Source organism: Ostrinia furnacalis, unplaced genomic scaffold (assembly GCF_004193835.3).
Source record: "Ostrinia furnacalis isolate ACB-3 unplaced genomic scaffold, ASM419383v2 OfSCF1172, whole genome shotgun sequence".
NCBI lineage: Eukaryota > Metazoa > Arthropoda > Insecta > Lepidoptera > Crambidae > Ostrinia > Ostrinia furnacalis.
The window spans coordinates 2,239,083-2,261,026 of NW_021131411.1; the positions used below are offsets into that span (position 1 = coordinate 2,239,083).

Sequence of the window (21,944 nt, forward strand, 5' to 3'; positions counted from 1 at the left end):
AATCCTTGGGAGAATCCTTTGTCCAACAGCGGACGTCATTTAGCTGAAAGGAATTAAATGGACGATTCAATCAACACAAACAATTTCTTAAAGAATTTTTAGGCGTGAGACCCAAAAATGTAACAAGTACTATTTTTAGTATCTAATGAGTTTTAACCGCCTCTGTGGTCTAGTGGTTAGACCACCTGCTTCAGACGCAGAGGTCCCGGGTTCGATTCCCAGTGGGGGCAGATTTTTCTGTTCGGTTTGGTTGGTGGTAGGGCTTGTTCTAAGTCCGCCTGGCTAGCTACCACCATCTTACCTAAGTCTGTCGCCATAACAACAATGTTAACATCATTGTTGTGTTCCGGCAGTTAGAGGTAAGATAGCCAGTTCCTCCGTGGTTGAGGATTCCGGGTGAAGCTCGCTTCCACCTTCGGCCTGATCGTCACTTACCATCAGGTGAGATACAGGCCATGAGCTTCCTCGTTGTGGATAAAAAAAAAAGTTATTAATAATCCAAACCATTAGCAGGCATTATTTTCGTGGGAAAAACTATCTTCATATTAATAAATTATAATGACTCTTAAACAGCTGTGAAGCGATTACATAATTGTAGATAACTACTTAAAGACAGTAGGTAAGTATAGTATATCCACCTAAACATTGAGGCACCTAAAGTAGCTAATAGTGATTGAGGCAATTTTGCAATAAAAAAATAGTCTGTTGTGCCATCACTTACATTGTTCAACAATTCATTAATTAACAATCAACAAAAACTAAAAATTAAAGTAATTTGTACTGCTTAATATTTGTTACAATTTGTACTCATTAATGTTAACTGGCAGAAAAACCCTATAGTAATTTTAGCTGACAGTTTACCGGCTTTAAAGAAACTATCTATAAATAACTACCTATATTGACGCAAACCTGTTCAATTACTCTAATATACATAATATGTATACACATAATCTCAGTTGTTTTTCCCACAGTAAACTATCGGATGTGCCGCAGTGCAAAGGTGTATATAATTTATCTTAAAGATAATAATGTGATTTAGAGTACTTGTATACTTATCTAATATTTTATCGCCACTTACTGGTTAAGACATGTGTGATGGCGTACGATTAGTTCTATTTCTCTTTTTGAGTCAAACGCTTGTAAATATTTGCACAAAACAATGAGAATCAAAGTGTTAATTGTTTTGGCTGTAATGGTGCTAAGTGAAGGGAGAAAATTCACAAGATGTCAGCTGGCAATGGAGTTGTTGAAGACACGTATCATTGAGAAAACTTTCTTGGGGAATTGTAAGTTTATTCTTAATTAAATACATTCTTTGCGTTATTTTTCCTCGATTCTTGTGATGTTTATATTTAATGTTGATAAAGAGCTATTTATAGCTATACCACGCCGTCTGCATTTACTTTAACGTGTTTGGCAATAATATTCTTTTTGTCCTAATTTATCTTTAACTAGCTTTCCGCCCGCGGCTTCGCCCGCGTGAAATTTTGTCTGTCACAGAAAAACTTTATCGCGCGCGTCCCTGTTTCAAAAACCGGGATAAAAACTATCCTAAGTCCTTTCCCGGGACTCAAACTGTCTCATTGCTAAATTTCATCAAAATCGGTTTAGTAGTTTAGGCGTGAAAGCATGACAGACAGACAGACAGACAGAGCTACTTTCTCATTTATAATATTAGTATAGATAAAAAAGTTTGTGGGGTTGGAATATACATAGGAGGTTTTAATATTTCAGGAAACATTTTTTAGATAAATATTGGCATAAAATTAGTTTGAGACCACAGGAAAAACATAGGACATGCGTATGCATGTATGTATGCGTATCATACGATAAGACAAGTCTTTTGTGATAGATCGTCGGGACGAAGTCACGGGCACAACTAGTGGGGATTAAACTGTTTATACCTTGATTACCTTATTAAAATTGGCTTATTTCTATAATATTAAAATGAATAGTAAAGTGTGTTGGTAAGCGCATAACTCAACAATGCCTGGACCAATTTTACCAATTCTTTTTTTATATGTTCGTCCAAGGATGGTTTTTACGGCGAGGTTGGCAAAACGGGGTCGAAGTAAAAAAAAATGGGGAAAGCAACATAACATAAATAAATTTATGCAACATTGTCGAACATTACCTCTATTTTAAAATGTTATTCCATTTTAAACTGACTTTAATAGGCTTTTCATGTGCATTTGTAAGTAATGGCTCTTAATAATAGGAATTGCTATGAAATGTAACATAATAATGAACTATTTTCTAGAAAGTTATTGCGACATTAAACTGAGGAATGGTTAATTCATGAGTAATGTTGATCGATACTGGCAACCCTATTTTGAAGCACGAACTCTATTAACGTGGTAGTGCACTGGTATGATTGGAGTCTCAGATTCGAGTCCTTGTGGGGACAAAACATGTACGGTCAACAGCACGTCAACGTAAACACTGTGGTATCTTACGTAGTTGCGATAGGAGCGACATTGCAACGAAAATGTATAGCTTGATGTGCTGTCGACTATACAAACATTATAATTTATTCATATCTCACAATAGTAGAATGTGAGATAGAGATATCTATATATTTTAAAATTAATTACTCTGACCAAATGGGAAATCATAGTTGGTAATTGCAGATTTGCACTGACGACCTCATAAAGGTAGGAAGGCGCTGGATGCCGGCTACCAACCGGTCATTATGGGAATCATAGGCCTATGTTCAGCAGTGGACGTCATATGGCTGAAATGACGATGATGATGCATAGATTTGTACAATATTGCATACGAATATTATAAATGTGTGTCTTTGTTGAATTTGTACTTCATCCTATTATTGAATTTCCTACGGAAGGTACGTTAAAATAGTCCATCTTATTGAGCAATTTGAAAAGCCTAAAGTGGCTTAGGCTGGTTTTAGGCGGGTTTTAGAATCGCGCTGACCGCTCGCTGATCGTCGGCGCTGACAGTTTAAGGCCGGGTAGCAGAGAAAATGGCGAAAATGAGGTTTTCATTTTTCATTTTTGAGGTACTAAACAGTAAAATTCAAGGCTAAGATTTTTATTGGGCATAGTTGAGGATATTTTCTAGGGCTATTAATGGATGGAAACACGATTTGATGAAGTTGACTCGATAGAATAAATTCCCAAAGTTACCTCTATTCGTTTTCTATTTATGGTTTTATTTTTAAAATAAGCGATTTGAGATTCTAAATCATTTACTAAACTAAAGTTCAGAAATAACTTGAGGGCTTTTAACGGATGAAATTTTTATATTGCGTCTTATTTAGTTACAATGTTAAAAAATGTGGAAAAAATCGTCCATGACGGCTTGGACAATCTCAATCAGTCGCGCGGTAGCGCTTACGGAGGACCTCAGATCATAGAAGGGAATAGATGTGAAACGGGGGCGTGGCGCGTGTCTCCGCGATATGCCCAGAAACGAACATCGGCCGCGTAGCTAGGTTAGTCGCGATTCAGTCGTACTAAGGATATGTTCTCCGATATTTTGGATAATGCGTCGTTACTTGCAATAAAACAAGTGAAACGAAGAACTACAGGAACAATGGAGTCATTTACTACATGTAAGTATTACACATCCATTGGTATTTTGCTTATAAATAAAAAAAACTAAACATGTTTACGAACGAATTCAGTGCCGTAACAGTTACTGCGATATCGAAATCAGTGGTGATAAAAACTCTAACACACTTGTACATTGACGATTTAGTTTATAGCAACCACTTTATGTCATGCTCAACTACTGCGCAATGTATTTAATTTCTTCCGATATCCACTAGATTCTAAATCTTTTACTAAACTAAAGTTCAGAAATAACTTGAGGGCTTTTAACGGATGAAATTTTTATATTGCGTCTTATTTAGTTACTATGTTAAAAAATGTGGAAAAAATCGTCCATGACGGCTTGGACAATCTCAATCAGTCGCGCGGTGGCGCTTACGGAGGACGGACGCGTGTCAGTTTTTTGGCCGTGACAGTTCGCGATTTGTCAATATTTTTGACAATGATGACTTTGATGAGTCACAGTATAATAATATCAGTGTTACTGGAGAAAGCTTAAATTTTTGATAATTAAGAATTATCAATTTTGTCTACCTATTGAAATTTAAATCGTTCGCATCCTTTTAAACGAAGACTCTACTCATGATACATATTACATTCCTCAAATATGAGACAAAACTAATGAGTTAAAATTATGAGACTCCTTGTAGACTTGAGTGTCTAGAGCGTCCCTTCCTCCACCCTGCGTAAGAATTTTTACAAAAATACTGTCTAAGGTCTGTAGCTAAAGGTCTACGCTGCAAGATGGAAGAATATTCTAACCAAAAAGATGGCAGATGCAGCAGATATCAACGGATTTAAAACTGGAGTTGATGTGACTCCTTGTAGACTTGTGTGTCTAGAGCGTCCCTTCCTCCACCATGCGTAATGGAGTAGAGTTCATGTGTATCCTTGTAGTTTTGAGTCTCTAGAGCAGTGGTTCTTAACCTTTAAGTCGTGAGGGACCATTTTACCAAATTTCTGTCTTGTCAGGGACCACCTCATAATCGGCCAAAACCAGTTTGACTGCAAAAATCAGTTAAAAGTGGTTTTGACCAACGTGTGCAAGTGCACATCGTGGACCACTTGGAATGCCTCCAGGGACCACAGTGGTCCGCGGACCACCGGTTAAGAACCACTGCTCTAGAGCGTCCCTTCCTCCACCATGCGTAAAAGTTTTCCAAAAATACTGTCTGAGGTCTGTAATAAAAGTTTAAACTGCAAGATAGAAGAATCTTTTAGCCAAAAACATACTGTGGTTATAANTGCGATCGCCATAATTAAAAAGTAAATGCGTGATGGTAGTTAATAATAACGTATAATAATAAAAAGGTTTTCATACATAAGAATTTTGTGAAATCAGTTTCGAGCCTTGCCCCTAGCGATTTAAAGTATCGATATCTTGTCGACTCCATTTTATCTGTGTTCTCTCACTAGCGTTTTCAAAGTGTGCGTCACGTCACGCGGCCATTCTGGCCAATCACAGCACTTTTAAGCCGGTTGCACATGTTGTCGTAGACTCTCAGTCGCTTTGTTTTTACACAGTTGAATGTGTGTGTGGGAGCTGTGGTGGGGGAAATGTGGGGACACTGGTTCTCGTTGTAGTTACGCGCGACTTCATATCTATTCTCTTTCTATGATCTGAGCGGAGGACGGACGTGTGTCAGTTTTTTGGCCGTGACAGTTCGCGATTTGTCAATATTTTTGACAATGATGACTTTGATGAGTCACAGTATAATAATATCAGTGTTACTGGAGAAAGCTTAAATTTTTGATAATTAAGAATTATCAATTTTGTCTACCTATTGAAATTTAAATCGTTCGCATCCTTTTAAACGAAGACTCTACTCATGATACATATTACATTCCTCAAATATGAGACAAAACTAATGAGTTAAAATTATGAGACTCCTTGTAGACTTGAGTGTCTAGAGCGTCCCTTCCTCCACCCTGCGTAAGAATTTTTACAAAAATACTGTCTAAGGTCTGTAGCTAAAGGTCTACGCTGCAAGATGGAAGAATATTCTAACCAAAAAGATGGCAGATGCAGCAGATATCAACGGATTTAAAACTGGAGTTGATGTGACTCCTTGTAGACTTGTGTGTCTAGAGCGTCCCTTCCTCCACCATGCGTAATGGAGTAGAGTTCATGTGTATCCTTGTAGTTTTGAGTCTCTAGAGCAGTGGTTCTTAACCTTTAAGTCGTGAGGGACCATTTTACCAAATTTCTGTCTTGTCAGGGACCACCTCATAATCGGCCAAAACCAGTTTGACTGCAAAAATCAGTTAAAAGTGGTTTTGACCAACGTGTGCAAGTGCACATCGTGGACCACTTGGAATGCCTCCAGGGACCAACAGTGGTCCGCGGACCACCGGTTAAGAACCACTGCTCTAGAGCGTCCCTTCCTCCACCATGCGTAAAAGTTTTCCAAAAATACTGTCTGAGGTCTGTAATAAAAGTTTAAACTGCAAGATAGAAGAATCTTTTAGCCAAAAACATACTGTGGTTATAAAGGTGTACCAAGGGTACATGCTACACCTTTTTATTCGATTGTAAGAGTACTGGTTTACTCACAAATCCGTTTTATCTGATTTTCTGAAATCTTTTAATTACACTGGTGTTTATCATTCAAATCAATGACTAATGTTTGAACTAATTTGGACATATCAAGGTCTATCATTGGTATTTTTTTCAAACTTCTGCGTTGAGCCATTTGGGACATCACAAAACATTACCCCAGCAAAATTCTAAATAACTTAAGAACCGGAACACGAACAAAATTTGGTATTCGTGGACAAATTACTACGCAACAAGAGCTATCTATCCATGTATTAATTTGGTTCCGGGATAGAAAGACTTTCAAAAAAAATTTTGCCAGGGTAATGTTTGAAACGTTACCCCAGCAAAATCTGTGTTTTCCTAATAACTTTAGAACTATAATTTGAACGAATTTTGCTATTAGTGGACAAATTTCTGCTCACGATGGACTAATTATCTGCTATACTCTCGACTCTCTAAAGCACAACATTTATAAAAATTTTGCTGCAGTAATACACTCCAGGTAACCGTGTGTGATGCTCGTTGCTCATAGTGATTTTCGATACAGAGCCCCGTACATACGTTATACATAAATTATGGAAATAAAACACCCAGAACAATAGAAACAAATATGTATGCAATTTTAGTATGATATTTTTATTTATTAATAAACAAAAAGACTGAACAAAATTGATGCGTGTACTGATTAATGTAATTAACTACATGCAAAGCTTTGTGAATTGCAACAACTATAATTTATTTTATCCAAGCTCTAAATAATCGCTACTACGAGTAACTGATCATAAAATGTTTTTCCAATCGCCGGCGCGGAACTTCCGGAAGGTCGGGTCACGCCACGCCTCTTTGAACCGTGTTTACTTTGGCAGTTATATTCTATATTTATTCGATTCTAAAATATATTCCCAAAAATGTTCAAAGTTGTTTTAATTTGTATCACTTGGATATGATTTGTATTAGAAAGTGCTGTGAGTGTGACGCTTGAACGGAAGGAAGTCAACCTAACCTAACCAACTGCGTATTTCTATACTGTGTAGACGCGAGAGCTCTTTGGCGCGCTGTCTTCGGCGAAGTATTGCGCGCGCAGATTTTGACAGCGCGAAATACCTACTTTAGCAGAAATACCAAGCCTTAATATGTATGTAATTGAATGGAACATTCCTGAGTGACGCTGATCGCTCGGCGCCGACGCTTCATATATTTTGGCTGTCAGCGCTGACAGTCAACGTGCGTCAGCGTGACTCTAAAACCAGTCTTAGAGTCACGCTGACGCACGCTGACCGTCAGCGCTGACATCCAAAATGTATGAAGAACTCCAAATCTACAACTACAGTTCATTAACTTACATAACGATAAGAGAAACCAAAAATAACTAGTTACTTACTTTTATATTGTCAAGTTACAAAGCAATACTAAACTAGTACAGAGATAAGAAGCTTATCTTACCACGATCGTTTAATAACTTAGCTCATGCCATCGCTTTGGGATTTACACAAATAAAAAACTACTGTACAGACAGCATAATCAAGCCAAACCACAAAATCAAAATTATCTTTATTGTGTAGACTAATTAAATTAGTACTTACAAATCGTCAAATGCTCTTAAGGAGTTTATGGAGCTATGATGAGCAATTGTCCAATGAAAATGCATAGACCGGTCCTGCGGTGCCCGCATCCAGGTATTCTCGCGACCTTCACCAGATCGTCGGTGCACCTAGTGGGGAGCCTGCCCATACCGCGTCTTGTGGCTGTTGTCGGCACTAAGGCCATCAGCTCTACGAGCTGTGTATATTATTTTGTTGCGAATAGTTTAGTAATTATTTTGTACAACCCGGTCGGGTTTACTGCGCACCTGTCAGCCATGACGTCACATCGACGCTCTAGTACGGACAGGGCGAACGCAGGAGGTGTGCGGGTAAGTGGGAGCAGGCCTGGCTCACTCCGCGCGGTACATCCGATAATTACCTACAGCGAAGCGCCCCGCCGGCGGGTATTATATCAGTCGAGTGTCACGCGCGCGCTCGTCAGGACGCTGGCGTGCGTTGTAGTACCTAATTAAAAATGGACATAAAGAGAAAGAAATATTATGCGGCGTTCGGGTGTTTAAATTCGAAAAGAAATCTACCGGATTTATCTTTTTTTTTCGCTTCCCAAAGATGCTGAAAGGTATGTTGGCCATGTAGGTATTCAATAATTCTTAGGATAGTATAGGAACCTAACCTACCATGACTACTGCTCAGAATGTGTTCGTTCGTTTCAGCCAAATGACGTCCACTGCTGGACAAAGGCCTCTCCCAAGGTTTTCCATAATGAATGCGTACTTACATACATACGTGTCATGAGGTACGTACCTCATGACATGTAAGTAGATTAATTATTTTTTTCACTAGACAGCAACCCTAACAGCGTAAGAAGAGTTCAGAGGCACGCGGTAGAAAGAGACAAAACTTGTAGGTGAATAAAATTGTAGGTACGTAGTGCTGTGCGAGCTGAATTCCACTGTATCGCGTCGCAGCAAGACTCGCATTTATTTAAATCGTCTTGCGGAGTAATCCTTCTGTACCTGTACTATTACTTATTCTGTGGTGGGAGGAAGAGTCTCATTCCAGTGATATGCGCAGTTAGTTTGATCGGATTCATCATTTCAGCCACAGGACGTTTGTCGTCTACTGCTGAACATGGCATCCCCCTATGACTTCCACATCGCACGGTTGGTTTGCATCCAGCACCTTCCTGCTACCTTTATGAGGTCGTCGGTCCACCTTGTGGGTGGACGTCTCACACTGCGTTTTCCGGTACATAGCCTACACTCCAGAACCTTGCTGCCCCATCGGCGTACTATGTACCCTGCCCATTGCCACTTCAGCTTGCTAATCCGTCGGGCTAAGACAGCGTCTTTAGTTCGTATACAGATCTCTTCATTTCTGATTCGATCTCGTAAAGAAACACCGAGCATAGCCCAATGCTGTGCAACTTTGAGTTTCTTTTCGATCGGGGTGGGACTTGACAATGTAAAAGTAATATTTATTTTGCCTGACGTGCTTGTCTGTACAATGAGAGGGGGAAACTACACTTTTTCCTTGTACGAGTTATCGTGGGAAACAAATCTGTTGATTGGGCAGCACCCAAGTTTTTTGCTGTACGTGTACTGAATACGTCCTTGTGAGCATTGTTTATGAGGCCACGCCAAGCTCAGCTAAAACAGCCTACTCATTTTTTATGAGTATTCCAGTGAATGGGAATTTTAGCTTGGTCCACGAACCAGGTCTACGGCTTGAATTTTTGAATATTTTTTCTTTCAGAAACTGGGCCCTCTAAGATTCTAGAGTAGATTTTTGATGGTTTGGTGTTTAATTTATGAATAAAACATTGAAGGTGGGCCCAGTTTTCCGTGGACTAAGCTAAAAGTAGGCCAAGTCGCTGAAAGACTCTTATGTTCCATACGACACACATTAACAATTTTCGATCTTAATTCACTAACGTAATACATAATTCGCCCAACTGTATAAATAATAGGTTGGCGATTGGAGCGTCGGCAGGTACTTTGAATTCCCTAGCCCACTAGAATTTTCTGAACAACTTATTATAACGTCACTTTGTACACGTATATTGTTATGGACGTTTCTAGCATAACCCCTACAGGGTTTTCGAGTTTACCTTAAATTGTTTTTGTCCGTTTTAAATAATTCAAACATGTCAAATAATTGCTTACAGAATCTAAATTAAAGCAATTTATCGACTTTCAAGGGATCTTTTATAAAAAGCATGATATTTTATGTGAAACACGGGACTGTAGTTCAATAAAAAGCCGCGAATTTTAAAAATAAAGACAGTTGAATAAATGCAACAGTAATGTCAAGTTTTCACTCTTGATAAATGTGGCAATACTGTAGGTATTACACTTGTTCTTGTGCTTTATTTATTTATTTTAGAATATTAACGAATAAAACTGACGGTTATTGCCAAAACTGTAAAAAAATATCGATTTTTTTCCATTCATTTCAAGGTTACAAATGTTATGTCACTTAAAACGGACAATGCCATGTATCAGTAATAAATACTCATGTTGATTTTTAGACATTTTTACCCAATTTTCCCCTTTTAGGGGTTGAATTCTGAAATAACCTGAAACACGTGTTTATTCATTTATCGATAGGAATGTATCCTGTGAAGTTTCGAATTAAATAGTGTAACTAATTTTGTTTCGCCCTACAAACTTTGGACCCCCATTTCACCCCCTTAGGGGGTAATTTTGGAAAAATCCTTTCTGATAACACCCCTAGACCCTAATAAGGAACCTAAATGCCAAACTTTGTGTCTTTATACCCACCGGTTTGGGATTTACGTTGATAAATCAGGCAGTCAGTTTCTGTTTTTATATGTCAGGGTATTTTTTGATACATTTATGTAAAATCAACAGTAAATAGTCCAGATGGATTGCAAAAGCCGCTGGATTAGCCAGAGGATGATTATCAGGTATTCCTGTATTGTTATTAAGAAAATTTGTTTTACGTTTGTTTTTCTAAACTGGCAATGTCCACCCTAAGTGACATGGTTGTAATGCTAAATAATCGGCAATGTCTGTTTTGAGTGACATGTCATAACTTCTATACTAATTGAAATTTTTTCAAAAAGTAAATATTTTTTTATTAATCTATCAAAACAATACCTAAATCACAAATTTGACCATTTTTGAAGCAAGGGTTCAATGAGTGTCAATTTAAGGGTTAAATTTGTGCAAATAAAATACTCGAGGAACACAAAATACAAGCAAGACTGTTCTATTCACAATTAAGAAAAATCAAAAATCAAAAAATCACAATCAAATTTCTTTCTTTGCGTATTTCCAGGTACATAAGTGGTCTTACATAGATTTGATTGTGTTCTAGAAAAGAAAAGAAAAAAAATGGGTACATGACTGAAATCTAAAAATACTCACAAAAATCATGCGCTGGCGGTTCACTTTATGCTGTGGCGTTGAGTTCAGTACAGTTGAAACAGATAATGAAGTGTCCTTTGTACACAGAAGAGTTCAATTGAGCATTCGTTTCGTCTTTTTTTACCGTAATTCCAACATTTTTGCCAACACTCAAGTTACAAGTGCCTTCTTATTCTACTTCTCGCTCATCATCATCGTCCATAGAGCCGGCTTTATAGAGCCAATGTTGGTCCCAATCCCTACACATTTCGTCCAACGTTTGGTTCTAGGAAATAACATTGGAACCAATGTTGGTACAAGTAATTTTCTAAAGCCATACCTTGGACAAGATTCGTTGCGAGCCGAGTTTGTAAATAGAGTTGATAATAACATAAATTAAGAAAAATTTTGCTCATGAACTAGTGTGTGTGAATATCAAAAACTAATCAAACATCGATATGTCACCATTATATCCATGGACCTATAAAAAAAGTCGGACGGAGTCTCATCAACAAAATACTGTGACATTAGGATACACCAGCTTGCCTGTACGTACAGGCCGGCACGCACACATTCACACCCTGTTACACCAGTTCGAGAGCAAACTTCACACAGTTGACACATTTAAGCAGCGAAAAAACAACACGAATACGACATGTCTTGTGTGATGAAATTGTGTAAAAACCGTTCTGTTCGAACAAACAAAAATTAAGGAATCACATTTCACAGGTAAAATAATAATCCAATCACTTATTTCCCGACATTAAAATATTGAAATTAATTGAAATCAAACGTCATTCACTCGAAAAAATAATACGTCAAAGACCAGTGTTCTCAGTTATTTACGTGGGAAAATTACCCGAAATATGGGAAATTAATAATGATTTTAGGACTTTTTAGTTATGTATTACGCATACTATGGAAATAAAATAATTTATCATAATTATTGTGTTTTAATGGGATATATTTTCATAGGCAAATTTGATCCTTCCCAAAAATGTGGAACTGCGAAATTCAAATTTTCTTACATTGATTGCAAGTCAGTGTCAGGTTGTATGTTAAAAAAAATCTATCAGAGATAATAATAATATATTGATGATGCATAAGATTATGATTATAATGTACACAAGATTCGTAATTTGTAACTGCGTGAATTATTTTTGATCAACATTATGTACATACCCTGACACACTGACTTGCAAACAATGTAAGAAAATTTGAACATTGAAAATTTCGCGCCTACCTCAACGCATACACCTTTCATCCTTTTAAAATGGCACGGAATAATTCTGTCTACATTTCCAAGTAACATCTGCCGATCTATGTTTTTCTTAAAATAAATGGGTAAAATGTTTTGGCTAACATGGCATCCCTAAATTCACTCACACAATAGACAAACGCCAAAATTTTGCGTCACAGTTTTGTTGTAGCGCGAGTTCCGTCCGCCTTTTTTTATAGGTCCATGATTATATCAATACTTTTTTTATTTTAGGTATCCATAGCGACGAATAAGTAGGTAGTTAAAAAGTTTTCCTGGATGTACTTAATGGGTTCAATTCTCGTATGTCAGATTAGTTATGAATGATATTCCTTGATAAGGCTTGAATCAATTTGAGTCATCATCATCATCATCAACTCAGCCATAGGACGTCCACTGCTGAACATAGGCCTCCCCCAATGCTTTCCATGTTGATCGATTGGTAGCGGCCTGCGTCCAGCGCTTCCCTGCTACCTATACGATGTCGTCGGTCCACCTTGTAGGTGGTGGTATCAATTTGAGTATCTAGTATCAAAATATAGAATAGTATGGGCGACGCATGGGTGGGGGAAGCAGAAAGTAACCGAGCTGGTGTTCACACTATGACTTCTCGGCCTATTTCCCGCGTAGTGTACTTGCGCCATGTTTCACGTTGTATGTATGGCTGTTAATTTGTATGGAACTGTCTTTTTCACACAGCTATCTCCAGCTGTGCAACAGGTTTTACTCTAAACCAATTTACTAACTAAAGCAAAAAGATCACACATAAATCCAAATGTTCGCTAGAATCAGTCGCAAAAAAGATAAACAGTGATCCAATGCCATTACAAAAAGATTTGTCTTTTTTGTTCGTATGTTTATTTCTTAGAATAATTAAAAATTAAGAGAACTGAGATGGCTTATCTGTTCAAAGATAAATTTTACAACAACGACAATTTTATATCTTCAAAATTTTAAGACTTTTCTTACAAGGATTATTTTAATTATTAATTTTATCGATCTCGCGATGTAACTTACTATAAGTTTTTTTTTTAAAAGCAAGACTGACACGAAATAATCAACATATAAAGAGTATAAATATTTTAACAATGTTGGACAACCACGCGCGAACGCGACATAGTACACAGAAACTAAGCCAAGTACAGGAGTGCTGATTTTGTGATGTTTCTGAAAATCTTGAGCGTCATGTTGCGCGTCATTTTATGTCTCACACAACTTTGGCTCCGAAACTAAAGTCCAGGCCTTTATTACAATGTTTCTGAAAATATTGAACGTCACATTTTCGCGTTGTTATATTTCTTATTACTTTCTATCTCGCACCCGAACAACGAAGTCCGTCAAGCAGTCTTACTTTAATGAATGAAATGCCCCCGAGCTTATCTTCAGTGACCTTGTCAGACTGACCTGACCTTGTACTACGATTAACCTTGTACCTGTAACTTGACCTTCAAGACAACATTGGGCAATCAGCGAGTAGGCGAGACTTGTAAAGAACATAAGGTAGATACGCACAGATTCTCCGGTATGTAATTTTAATGGTACATTAAGGGATACCTAGTAGGACGCTATTCACAAAAATATCAATTTTAAAATATTCAGTTGACTCATTTTCATTGCTCAGATGATCATTATCATCATCATTACAGCCACAGAAAGTCTACTTTTTTCGAACAATTTTTCAGATACTATTTTAATTTTAGAAATCGTATTACAATGGGATTCGCTATCCTTACTACAGCTTCACAGTTTCAATCTTTCACAAAATAAATATCCTATGTTTTTGCCTAAAACTATCTCTTCACCATAAATCCGTTCTGCAGTTTTTTTTTGCGAAAGAGTAACAAAAATCCATCCATCCTCAAAAATTTTCACTTATTGTACGAAATAGACTTACTGGATCTTATGGTATTGGGGACACTCTCTTCAATAGAATTTATTCCCTTTTCTATGTTTGTTCTCGAAAATAGACGTCTAAGGATTTTGTTCACGTGCCTAGGCCTAGTTTAAGGTGTGAAAAGATTCGAAAGACCTTCGTTAGGTACGTGCTATTGTAAGTGATCTTCAGATGAGCATAGATGTTTAGGACAGTGAAGAGAATAATAATTTAGGATTTTAGGGTAATACAAACTCGCGTTAACTGAATTTTCAGCACACAACGTATTTAGTTAGATTTGGATTGTTTTGAAACGACTTTTTGTATATGTCCGTTAAAGTCTTTATAACAATTGCAGTTTCATGGAAACACTTAAATATTATAATATTAACACTACAGTATACGCGCCCCTTTTTTACACCAATACACGCGCGACCTACTCTGGTAAGCCAAATTAAAATCACTGTTAATCAGTTTGTTAGCAATTTATGAATAAAATGACTATGTAAATAATAAAAGTGTTTATTATAGTTCTTTTATAATCAAAGTTTCTCTAAATAACTATTTGGGATCAAACATTATAAACAGATTTAAAAGTAGTTGGGCCAAATTTGCACTCTGATATCCATGTTAACAAAAACAAAATTTACTGGAAAAATATGATTTATTTTTCATCTGTCATAGTATTCAACACTTTCTACTGCCTAGTAAACGTGGTAAATCCATTAGTTGCAGTCTTTCATAATTTTTTTGATGAGTGATTTCGGGCTTTTGACTGGACGCGCAGTTTTGACGGCCAATTTTAGAAAAGTGCGCAGGCGCTAGCAACCCAAGCTTTACTGGCTAATTGAAAAATTTAGTAAACGAGGCTTTCCTGGAATGCCAGCTCTCTGGCGCAAGTTTAAACAAAGTTATAGCGTAAAATGTTACCCTGGTCTACTATAGTAGGCCACGCGTGTACTCTAGTGTTATTACGTAAATTATTTCGTACTACTTACTATCTCATTTAAAACGCTAGCAATTTTATACATAGAATTGACATTGCAGTTAAATTAGATGCACTGATACTTTTTAGCCCTTCCACGGGCAAAAAAACTTCGAAAGATAATAGTTTTTGGAACTTATGACAACGTATTAAGGTTGAATATGCTGGCAGCATTAATGCTCTCTCTTAAAAAGGGTAAAAGAGTCTTATGTCGTCCTATTCGTTGTTTCAGGGGTATGCTTAATAGAAAAAGTGAGCAACAGAGACACAAAGGCGTTTACTGTCACCCCGAGTGGAAAGAAGAGTTACGGACTTTACCAGGTAAGACAAGTAGGTACAATACAATAATTTGACGGAAAAGGGCATAACTACTCGTAAAAGTATTTTGTAATCAAGGAGCAACATTTCTCAGACATAATGTATAAGAAACTAAATTGAACTAAACTTACTATAAAATACTGATTAGTTTACCTATGTAACTATAACGGTAAAATAGCCTGTATAAAGATAGATCCACCTGTAGCTCATATACAACGTGTTAATGAAAAAGCGCAAAACCTCAGACACCCCAACTTATTTTTATTATAGAAGAATTATGTAAATTATTAAAATTAATTTTCGCGGATTATTTATGAAGATATTCACTCTTTTTGTTTTCGCCCCGCGCACTTGTTATCTCTTTTTTACGCACTTCTGGAAACGTATTGACCTTTCACACGCTGATTTCAAGGCATGCACGCCTATGAGTAAGTTAGTAGTTCACGTAGATAGTTCATTCACCTCTGATAATAGAGATTAAACACGGCGTAATTAAAATATTTTTTTGGTTAAAATTTGACCCTAATTTTTTATTAATGGAATCGATTCTACTCTCGATTCCGAACAAACTAATTTCAGGTTTTGCGCTTTTTCATTAACACGTTGTATTCATGGTTCTACTAAATAACATTTTGTAGACCCAAACTGAAAATTTCACCTGTGACCACGAGAAGTGCCGGTAAACATAGGCTTATGGATGTTGGGAGAGATCTGGGAGAAGACATTTTCCCAGCTGTGGGAAACAGAAGGTGTATGAAAAAGACTAAGAAATACTTTATTGTTATAGATACCCCAAAAATGGTGCCGCGAAGGGAAACCCGGAGGCGGCTGCAAAGTATCATGTGAATGTAAGTAAAAAAGTATTGATTGATTCACAACAACTAGTTGACCCGGCGAACGTCCGGTAATAAAAATTATGTAGCCTATGTTCACCAGGGATAATTTAGGATTCTAATAGTGAAAGAATTTTTCAAATCGGTCCAGTACTTTCAGAACCTACAGAAACAATACAAACAAACAAAAAAATATCTCCTCTTTATATTAGTGTAGATAAAGAAACTATCTTTTTTCAATCTCACCCTGTATAAACATAACGAGCAAACTCGTAATCCTATAATATTTCTTGCAAAATCTTCGTTAAAAAGGGTAAAAAGCTAAGCAGATGCTCAGAAACGTTGAAGAATGAAATAATGAGCTCTAGAAAAAGCCATTTTTCTAATCCTTAAACTTTTTGGTCGTTTCTAGGATAAAATACAAAGTCTTTAATTCGACAAGAGAGTTGCATCCAATAATGGAAGCGTTGCAGATAAAATGCGACATCAGTCATTTCCGATGTTGACTATTGGCCGTATTCACAAACATTACTATGAGGTCTCACAGTGCGCGTGGACGCACAGGATAGCACACGAATCAATCACAGAGCTCTATTTGCTGATTCACTTAAGCAAGCATCGTTTGTGAATACAGGCGCATAATCAGACTATACATACAGTTTTGTGGAAAAGTAGCACCTATCACTATGATATGCTTAAACTTAATGCTTTTTAATTTTAAAAAAAGTGAAAAATCTGTCAAATTTCATAAAAAACACCGGTTAGTTATAGTTACGGTCAAAGTTAGGTGGTGCAACTCAGCATTATTCAATTTCTAAACAGATGAAGCTTATTTACACTATCTAAACTATTATTGATTGTTTGTTCCTTTGAAGTAAATAAGGCATTGAAACTACTAGACAGATTTGATAAATTCTTTTACCGTTAAAATTCTAAAAAATGTCTCCTGAATAGATAGGCTCAAATTCATTCAGACATTAAAATTGCGTTTTGTATTAGTTAAGGTAAGACAACTTTTTACTGGCGGTATGAAGTTCGCCGGGTCAGCTAGATGTTAAGTGATCGCAGTCATTTCGTAAACCGCCAAAGCCCACATTTCCACTGCAACATACAACAAAACAATCTCTGGGTTTTATGAGGCAAGTTTTACAGCCGTAGTTTTACAAGCGGTCACTACTGTATGCCGGCGGTTTGAGCCTTTGATTGTTTCGTTTGATTTATTATTCGTTTAGGTTTAGTAATCCTAAAGTTCATTTATCTTCATATATTAATAAAGTATTCCTTATAATAAGAAAATATAATTAATTAGAAAGAAAGAAAAAAAATATTTATTTGTTATCAAATATATTAATTTAATGAATTTTTTGCTAGTAAATCACTCAAACTGATCAAGCTAACTGCTCACCTCGCTGGAATTCTCTCTCCCTCCCACTAACCCGCACACTTCCCCGCCGTACCAGAGCGTCGATGTGACGTCACGGCGACCAGGTGCGCAATTATCTCAATCGGGTTGTGTAGGTAATAAACACGAATAATTAAGAAGGAATCACATTATAAGGAAAGAAGATAGAAAAAGGAAAGAGTTTATTCAGTGTAACAGAAAAATAAAATATTTGTGAATGAATTAACAAAACAATAAAAATGTATTCATTAGGACCTTTTATTTTAATAATCGTTAATTTGTTACAAATGATATATGGTTTTTAACTACATATTTTTGATTTTCGATGAAAACCTCATTATTATTTTTATTTGTTGTTAATGAAAATTCTTGTGTGATTTCAAGGTATATGCCAAGACTTGCAAACAGCATTTAGAATTCGCTGCTAAGCGCACTTTACTCCTAGATCTGTAGAAGTGGCCTGCCTCATATCGAGTATTGGAAATATTTCGATACAAGATGAATAATACAATGCTAGTATTATATCGAAATAGGCACTTAGGTACAAGAGATAAGTAAAGGCGAGTGTAGCATCGAGAACCCGTAGTTCATCATCAACTCACGTACCCCTTATCTCTGTAACTAGAGCCGGGGGTATGTCGATAACTTTAAAATTGACAGCTCGATTAAATAATTTTCAATAATCTTTCGAAATAAAAACTTTGTGAACATCATTTCAGCCACAGGACGTCCACTGCTGAACATAGGCATCCCCCAATGTTTTCCATAATGACCGGTTGGTAAGTTCTGGAACTTGTTGGCTTAATTGCCTATGGTAGTTCACTGCTGGACATAAACCTCCCCCCATTTATCCGCTATCTTTGGATTGCTTCATACACGTTTTGCTTGCGATTCTGGCTGTTTGTAAAAACAAGATGCAAGCTAAATGCGTGTGTCAATCTTAAGTATTTTTGTACATAACGCTGTTTCTAATTGGATGCTATTCGTGTTTATTTTTCATTTTTGAACATAATGTAATTTGAACGGTAAGAAATTGCTTTCAGGTGTCTTTTTGGTAATCAAATTACTTCTTCTTCTTCTTTTCGTGTCGACAACAAACCTACGCAGTGTCAGCCCAAAACTCCACCACAAGAGTGGCATTGTCAGCAGCATTCATCAAATCAGGTGCTTCATCGACTGAATCAAATTACTTGAGGCAAACAGATGAAATCTAACAAGAATAGAGTTTTAGCTTAGAATAATTTGAATGATATTAATGTCGATATATCGACAAATGATTGAAAACCTATTCCCGCACAACACTATACTGTACCACTCGAGTAGAAATATTAAAGTGGAGAGTAAATCAGGATTTCCAGCACTGGTTGAAAGTTAAGAAACATTTTTATGAGAATTACGCTGTCTGGTTTTGATCCGATACAATTTTAAATTAACACATCCAATCGCTTAATTTAATTCGAGTATGTATAAAAATCTAAACTCACGGTGGTGTTTGTAAAACGTTTTTATGTATGAGCCACAGCACACTTAGTAATACTTTTAGCGTTGGCCATCGGCAACTTGGCCGCTCTTTAGAAGCTGAATACTGCTACCAAGCATCAACACTGCACACTTAAAAACACCAAAAGTAGCTTTTTGGAAGCTCGATGCAGCGACAGCAGTCGCTAAAGCAACGATACAGCGCCCGAATGCATCAAATCGCAAAATCGCAATTCTGCAGCTGCTTCGATAGAGTCGCACGAACGCTAGAACGCTTGATTCCGATACCGCGTCCGAACGCATGAAGTTGCGAAATTGCGATACTGCATCGTACAGTCGTAAAATCGCCGATGATAAATAAAATTAGAATGTCTCCTGTGGGCCACAGGCTGTGGCCCTTAGTGGTGGTTTACTTTACTACTACATTTTGATGTTCTTGTAATATTCTAATGATTTGTTTATGATTTATTTATTTATTGAATTAAACTAATCCTACGAGTATAAAGCTGAATCGTATGTGTAAAAACGGTAAAAAATATTCAAACCTTTTTCTCGCGTAAGAAGTCGCGGGCATTAATTGAATGGAAAATTTTCAAGTATTTTCACTGATCGCAAGTAGGTGCTTGTAGATTAGAAACCCTAAGCAATTATCTACAAAGCCTGGTTATTAACCGCGTGAATTTCCAAGAACTCATTATAATAATGTTTAAAAGTATCTACTTAGGTAGGTACTTATTATGTATAACCCACGTAATTTGATTTACATAAAAATGACAAGAAAGAACACCCACCGGGTGTTCTTCCGGCCCGTGGTCTCCACTCGAGAACTTTTCTGCCCCATTGGTCATCAGCTCTGCAAGCTACATAGGGCACATGCCCTATGTCGGTCACTTTGGTTGTCCTGCGCATCTCCTCATTATTTATTTATTTATGACTAGCTTTCCGCCCGCGGCTTCGCCCGCGTGGATTTTTGTCTGTCACAGAAAAACTTTATCGCGCGCGTCCCTGTTTCAAAAACCGGGATAAAAACTCCTATCCTATGTTCTTTCCCGGGACTCAAACTATCTCTATGCCAAATTTCATCAAAATCGGTTGCGAGGTTTAAGCGGGAAAGCGTAACAGACAGACAGACAGACAGACAGACAGACAGACAGACAGACAGAGTTACTTTCGCATTTATAATATTAGTTGGGATTTGATCACGCCGAGTCGAAAGGTTTTTTATCATTGTTCTCAAACTTAGTTTTTTTTTCCAAAGCACTTCTTGATGACGACATCAGGGATGCCACCAGATGCGCTAACCACATCTTCCAGATGGAAGGGTTCAAGTACTGGACCCAGTGGACTGCCCGGTGCAAGAACAACGATATGATCACCAAAGAGATTTACAAGTAAGTTAATATTTAACTGTTTTTAACTGTTTAACTGGATCGCAAAGAAAAATGGTTGATTAGAAGAGGATAAAGAGGATAAAATCTTCAATATCTTTAAAAGTACCCGACCTAGCTTTGGGAAATAAAAAATAAGTAAATAATTATTCAAGCTTTTTATCTTTCTTCTATTTCTATAAAAGCGAAAGGTCACTGACTGACTGACTCACTCATCACGAAATCTAATCTCAGAAACTACAAAAGTCTCAAATTTTGCATAGGTGTTCCTTTTAGAACGTAGGTGCTCACTAAGACAGGATTTTGAAAAATTCAATTCCTAAGAGGATAAAACGGTATCCACGCGCACGAAGTCGTGGGCGCCCGCTAGTATCTAACTAAACTGGCTAGGTACCTTTTTCTTTGCGGTTCAGTGTATTATCGTGATTAATCTCACCTCTCTTTCCCACTACTGCATCTCTAGTATACTCTTGTAACTCCTGTGTAGCCAGGATCTACAGCTTGACCACCATAAACCCAACCAATGAAGGTCAAGTTACCAATAGAATGCTTATTAAGCATTCTTTATCTTGGTGGGTCGTCCACCCGGTGAACAGATGACTTTATAAAGGTTGCAGAAAGGCGCTGGATGCAGGCCGCTACCAACCGGCAAATCTGGAAATCATTGGGGCCTATGTTCAGCAGCTGAAATTATCATGATGATGGTGATGGTTATGATGATGATGATGGTGATGGTTATGATGATGATGATGATGATGATGATGATGATGATTCTTTTACTTCCAGATGTCCAGACTTGAATTCCCCGCGCAGCAGTCCTGAGAGAAGTGCTCGTTTAAGCGATTCCACCTTACACTACAGATTAAGACGCAGGAGGTCTATAAGGCAACTTATTATGCTGAAAAACAGAGCCATTTTGGAAGATCTAGTCGTATAAATTATGCCAAATAGAACTGTATTTTTATGGACACTATTAAAATATTATGATTGTTGATTGTTATATTATAAATTTAATTTATACAGATTAACGCCCGTCTTCACAAATGATGAAGCAAATCGAACGCACAGCGTTGAATAGAGCTCTGTGATTGGTTCGTGTACCACCCTGTGCGTCAACGCGCATTGTGAGATCTCATAGTAATGTTTGTGAATACGGGCGTCTTTCAAGAAGAGAGCGTACTTGTATCTTAAACGCCGGCAACGCACCTGTAACGCCCTTACGGCAGGGTATTCACCTGCCATGTAGCACGTAACGTAGCATGTAACGTAAGCAACCTTTAAGTGAGTACGGCTCGTCCACGGTCATCGCATATCTGGCTGCGAGCTCCTGAATCCTACTGCGAGCCTCCTTTGTGCTCGCAGTGATACCGCCACTCGGCGGG

At 37.3% G+C, this 21,944-nt stretch overlaps 1 protein-coding gene across 1 annotated transcript; it reads left to right on the forward strand.

Annotated features, from left to right (window-relative positions):
- Nucleotides 1–976: 976 nt before the first annotated feature.
- Nucleotides 977–21,562, forward strand: LOC114351770 (lysozyme). The gene is made up of 5 exons (XM_028303089.1): nt 977–1,286; nt 15,375–15,463; nt 16,248–16,308; nt 20,433–20,565; nt 21,349–21,562. Exons 1-5 carry the CDS (start codon nt 1,160–1,162, stop codon nt 21,497–21,499), a joined length of 561 nt encoding a protein of 186 aa, XP_028158890.1. The 5' UTR covers nt 977–1,159; the 3' UTR covers nt 21,500–21,562.
- The last annotated feature ends 382 nt before the right edge of the window (nt 21,563–21,944 follow it).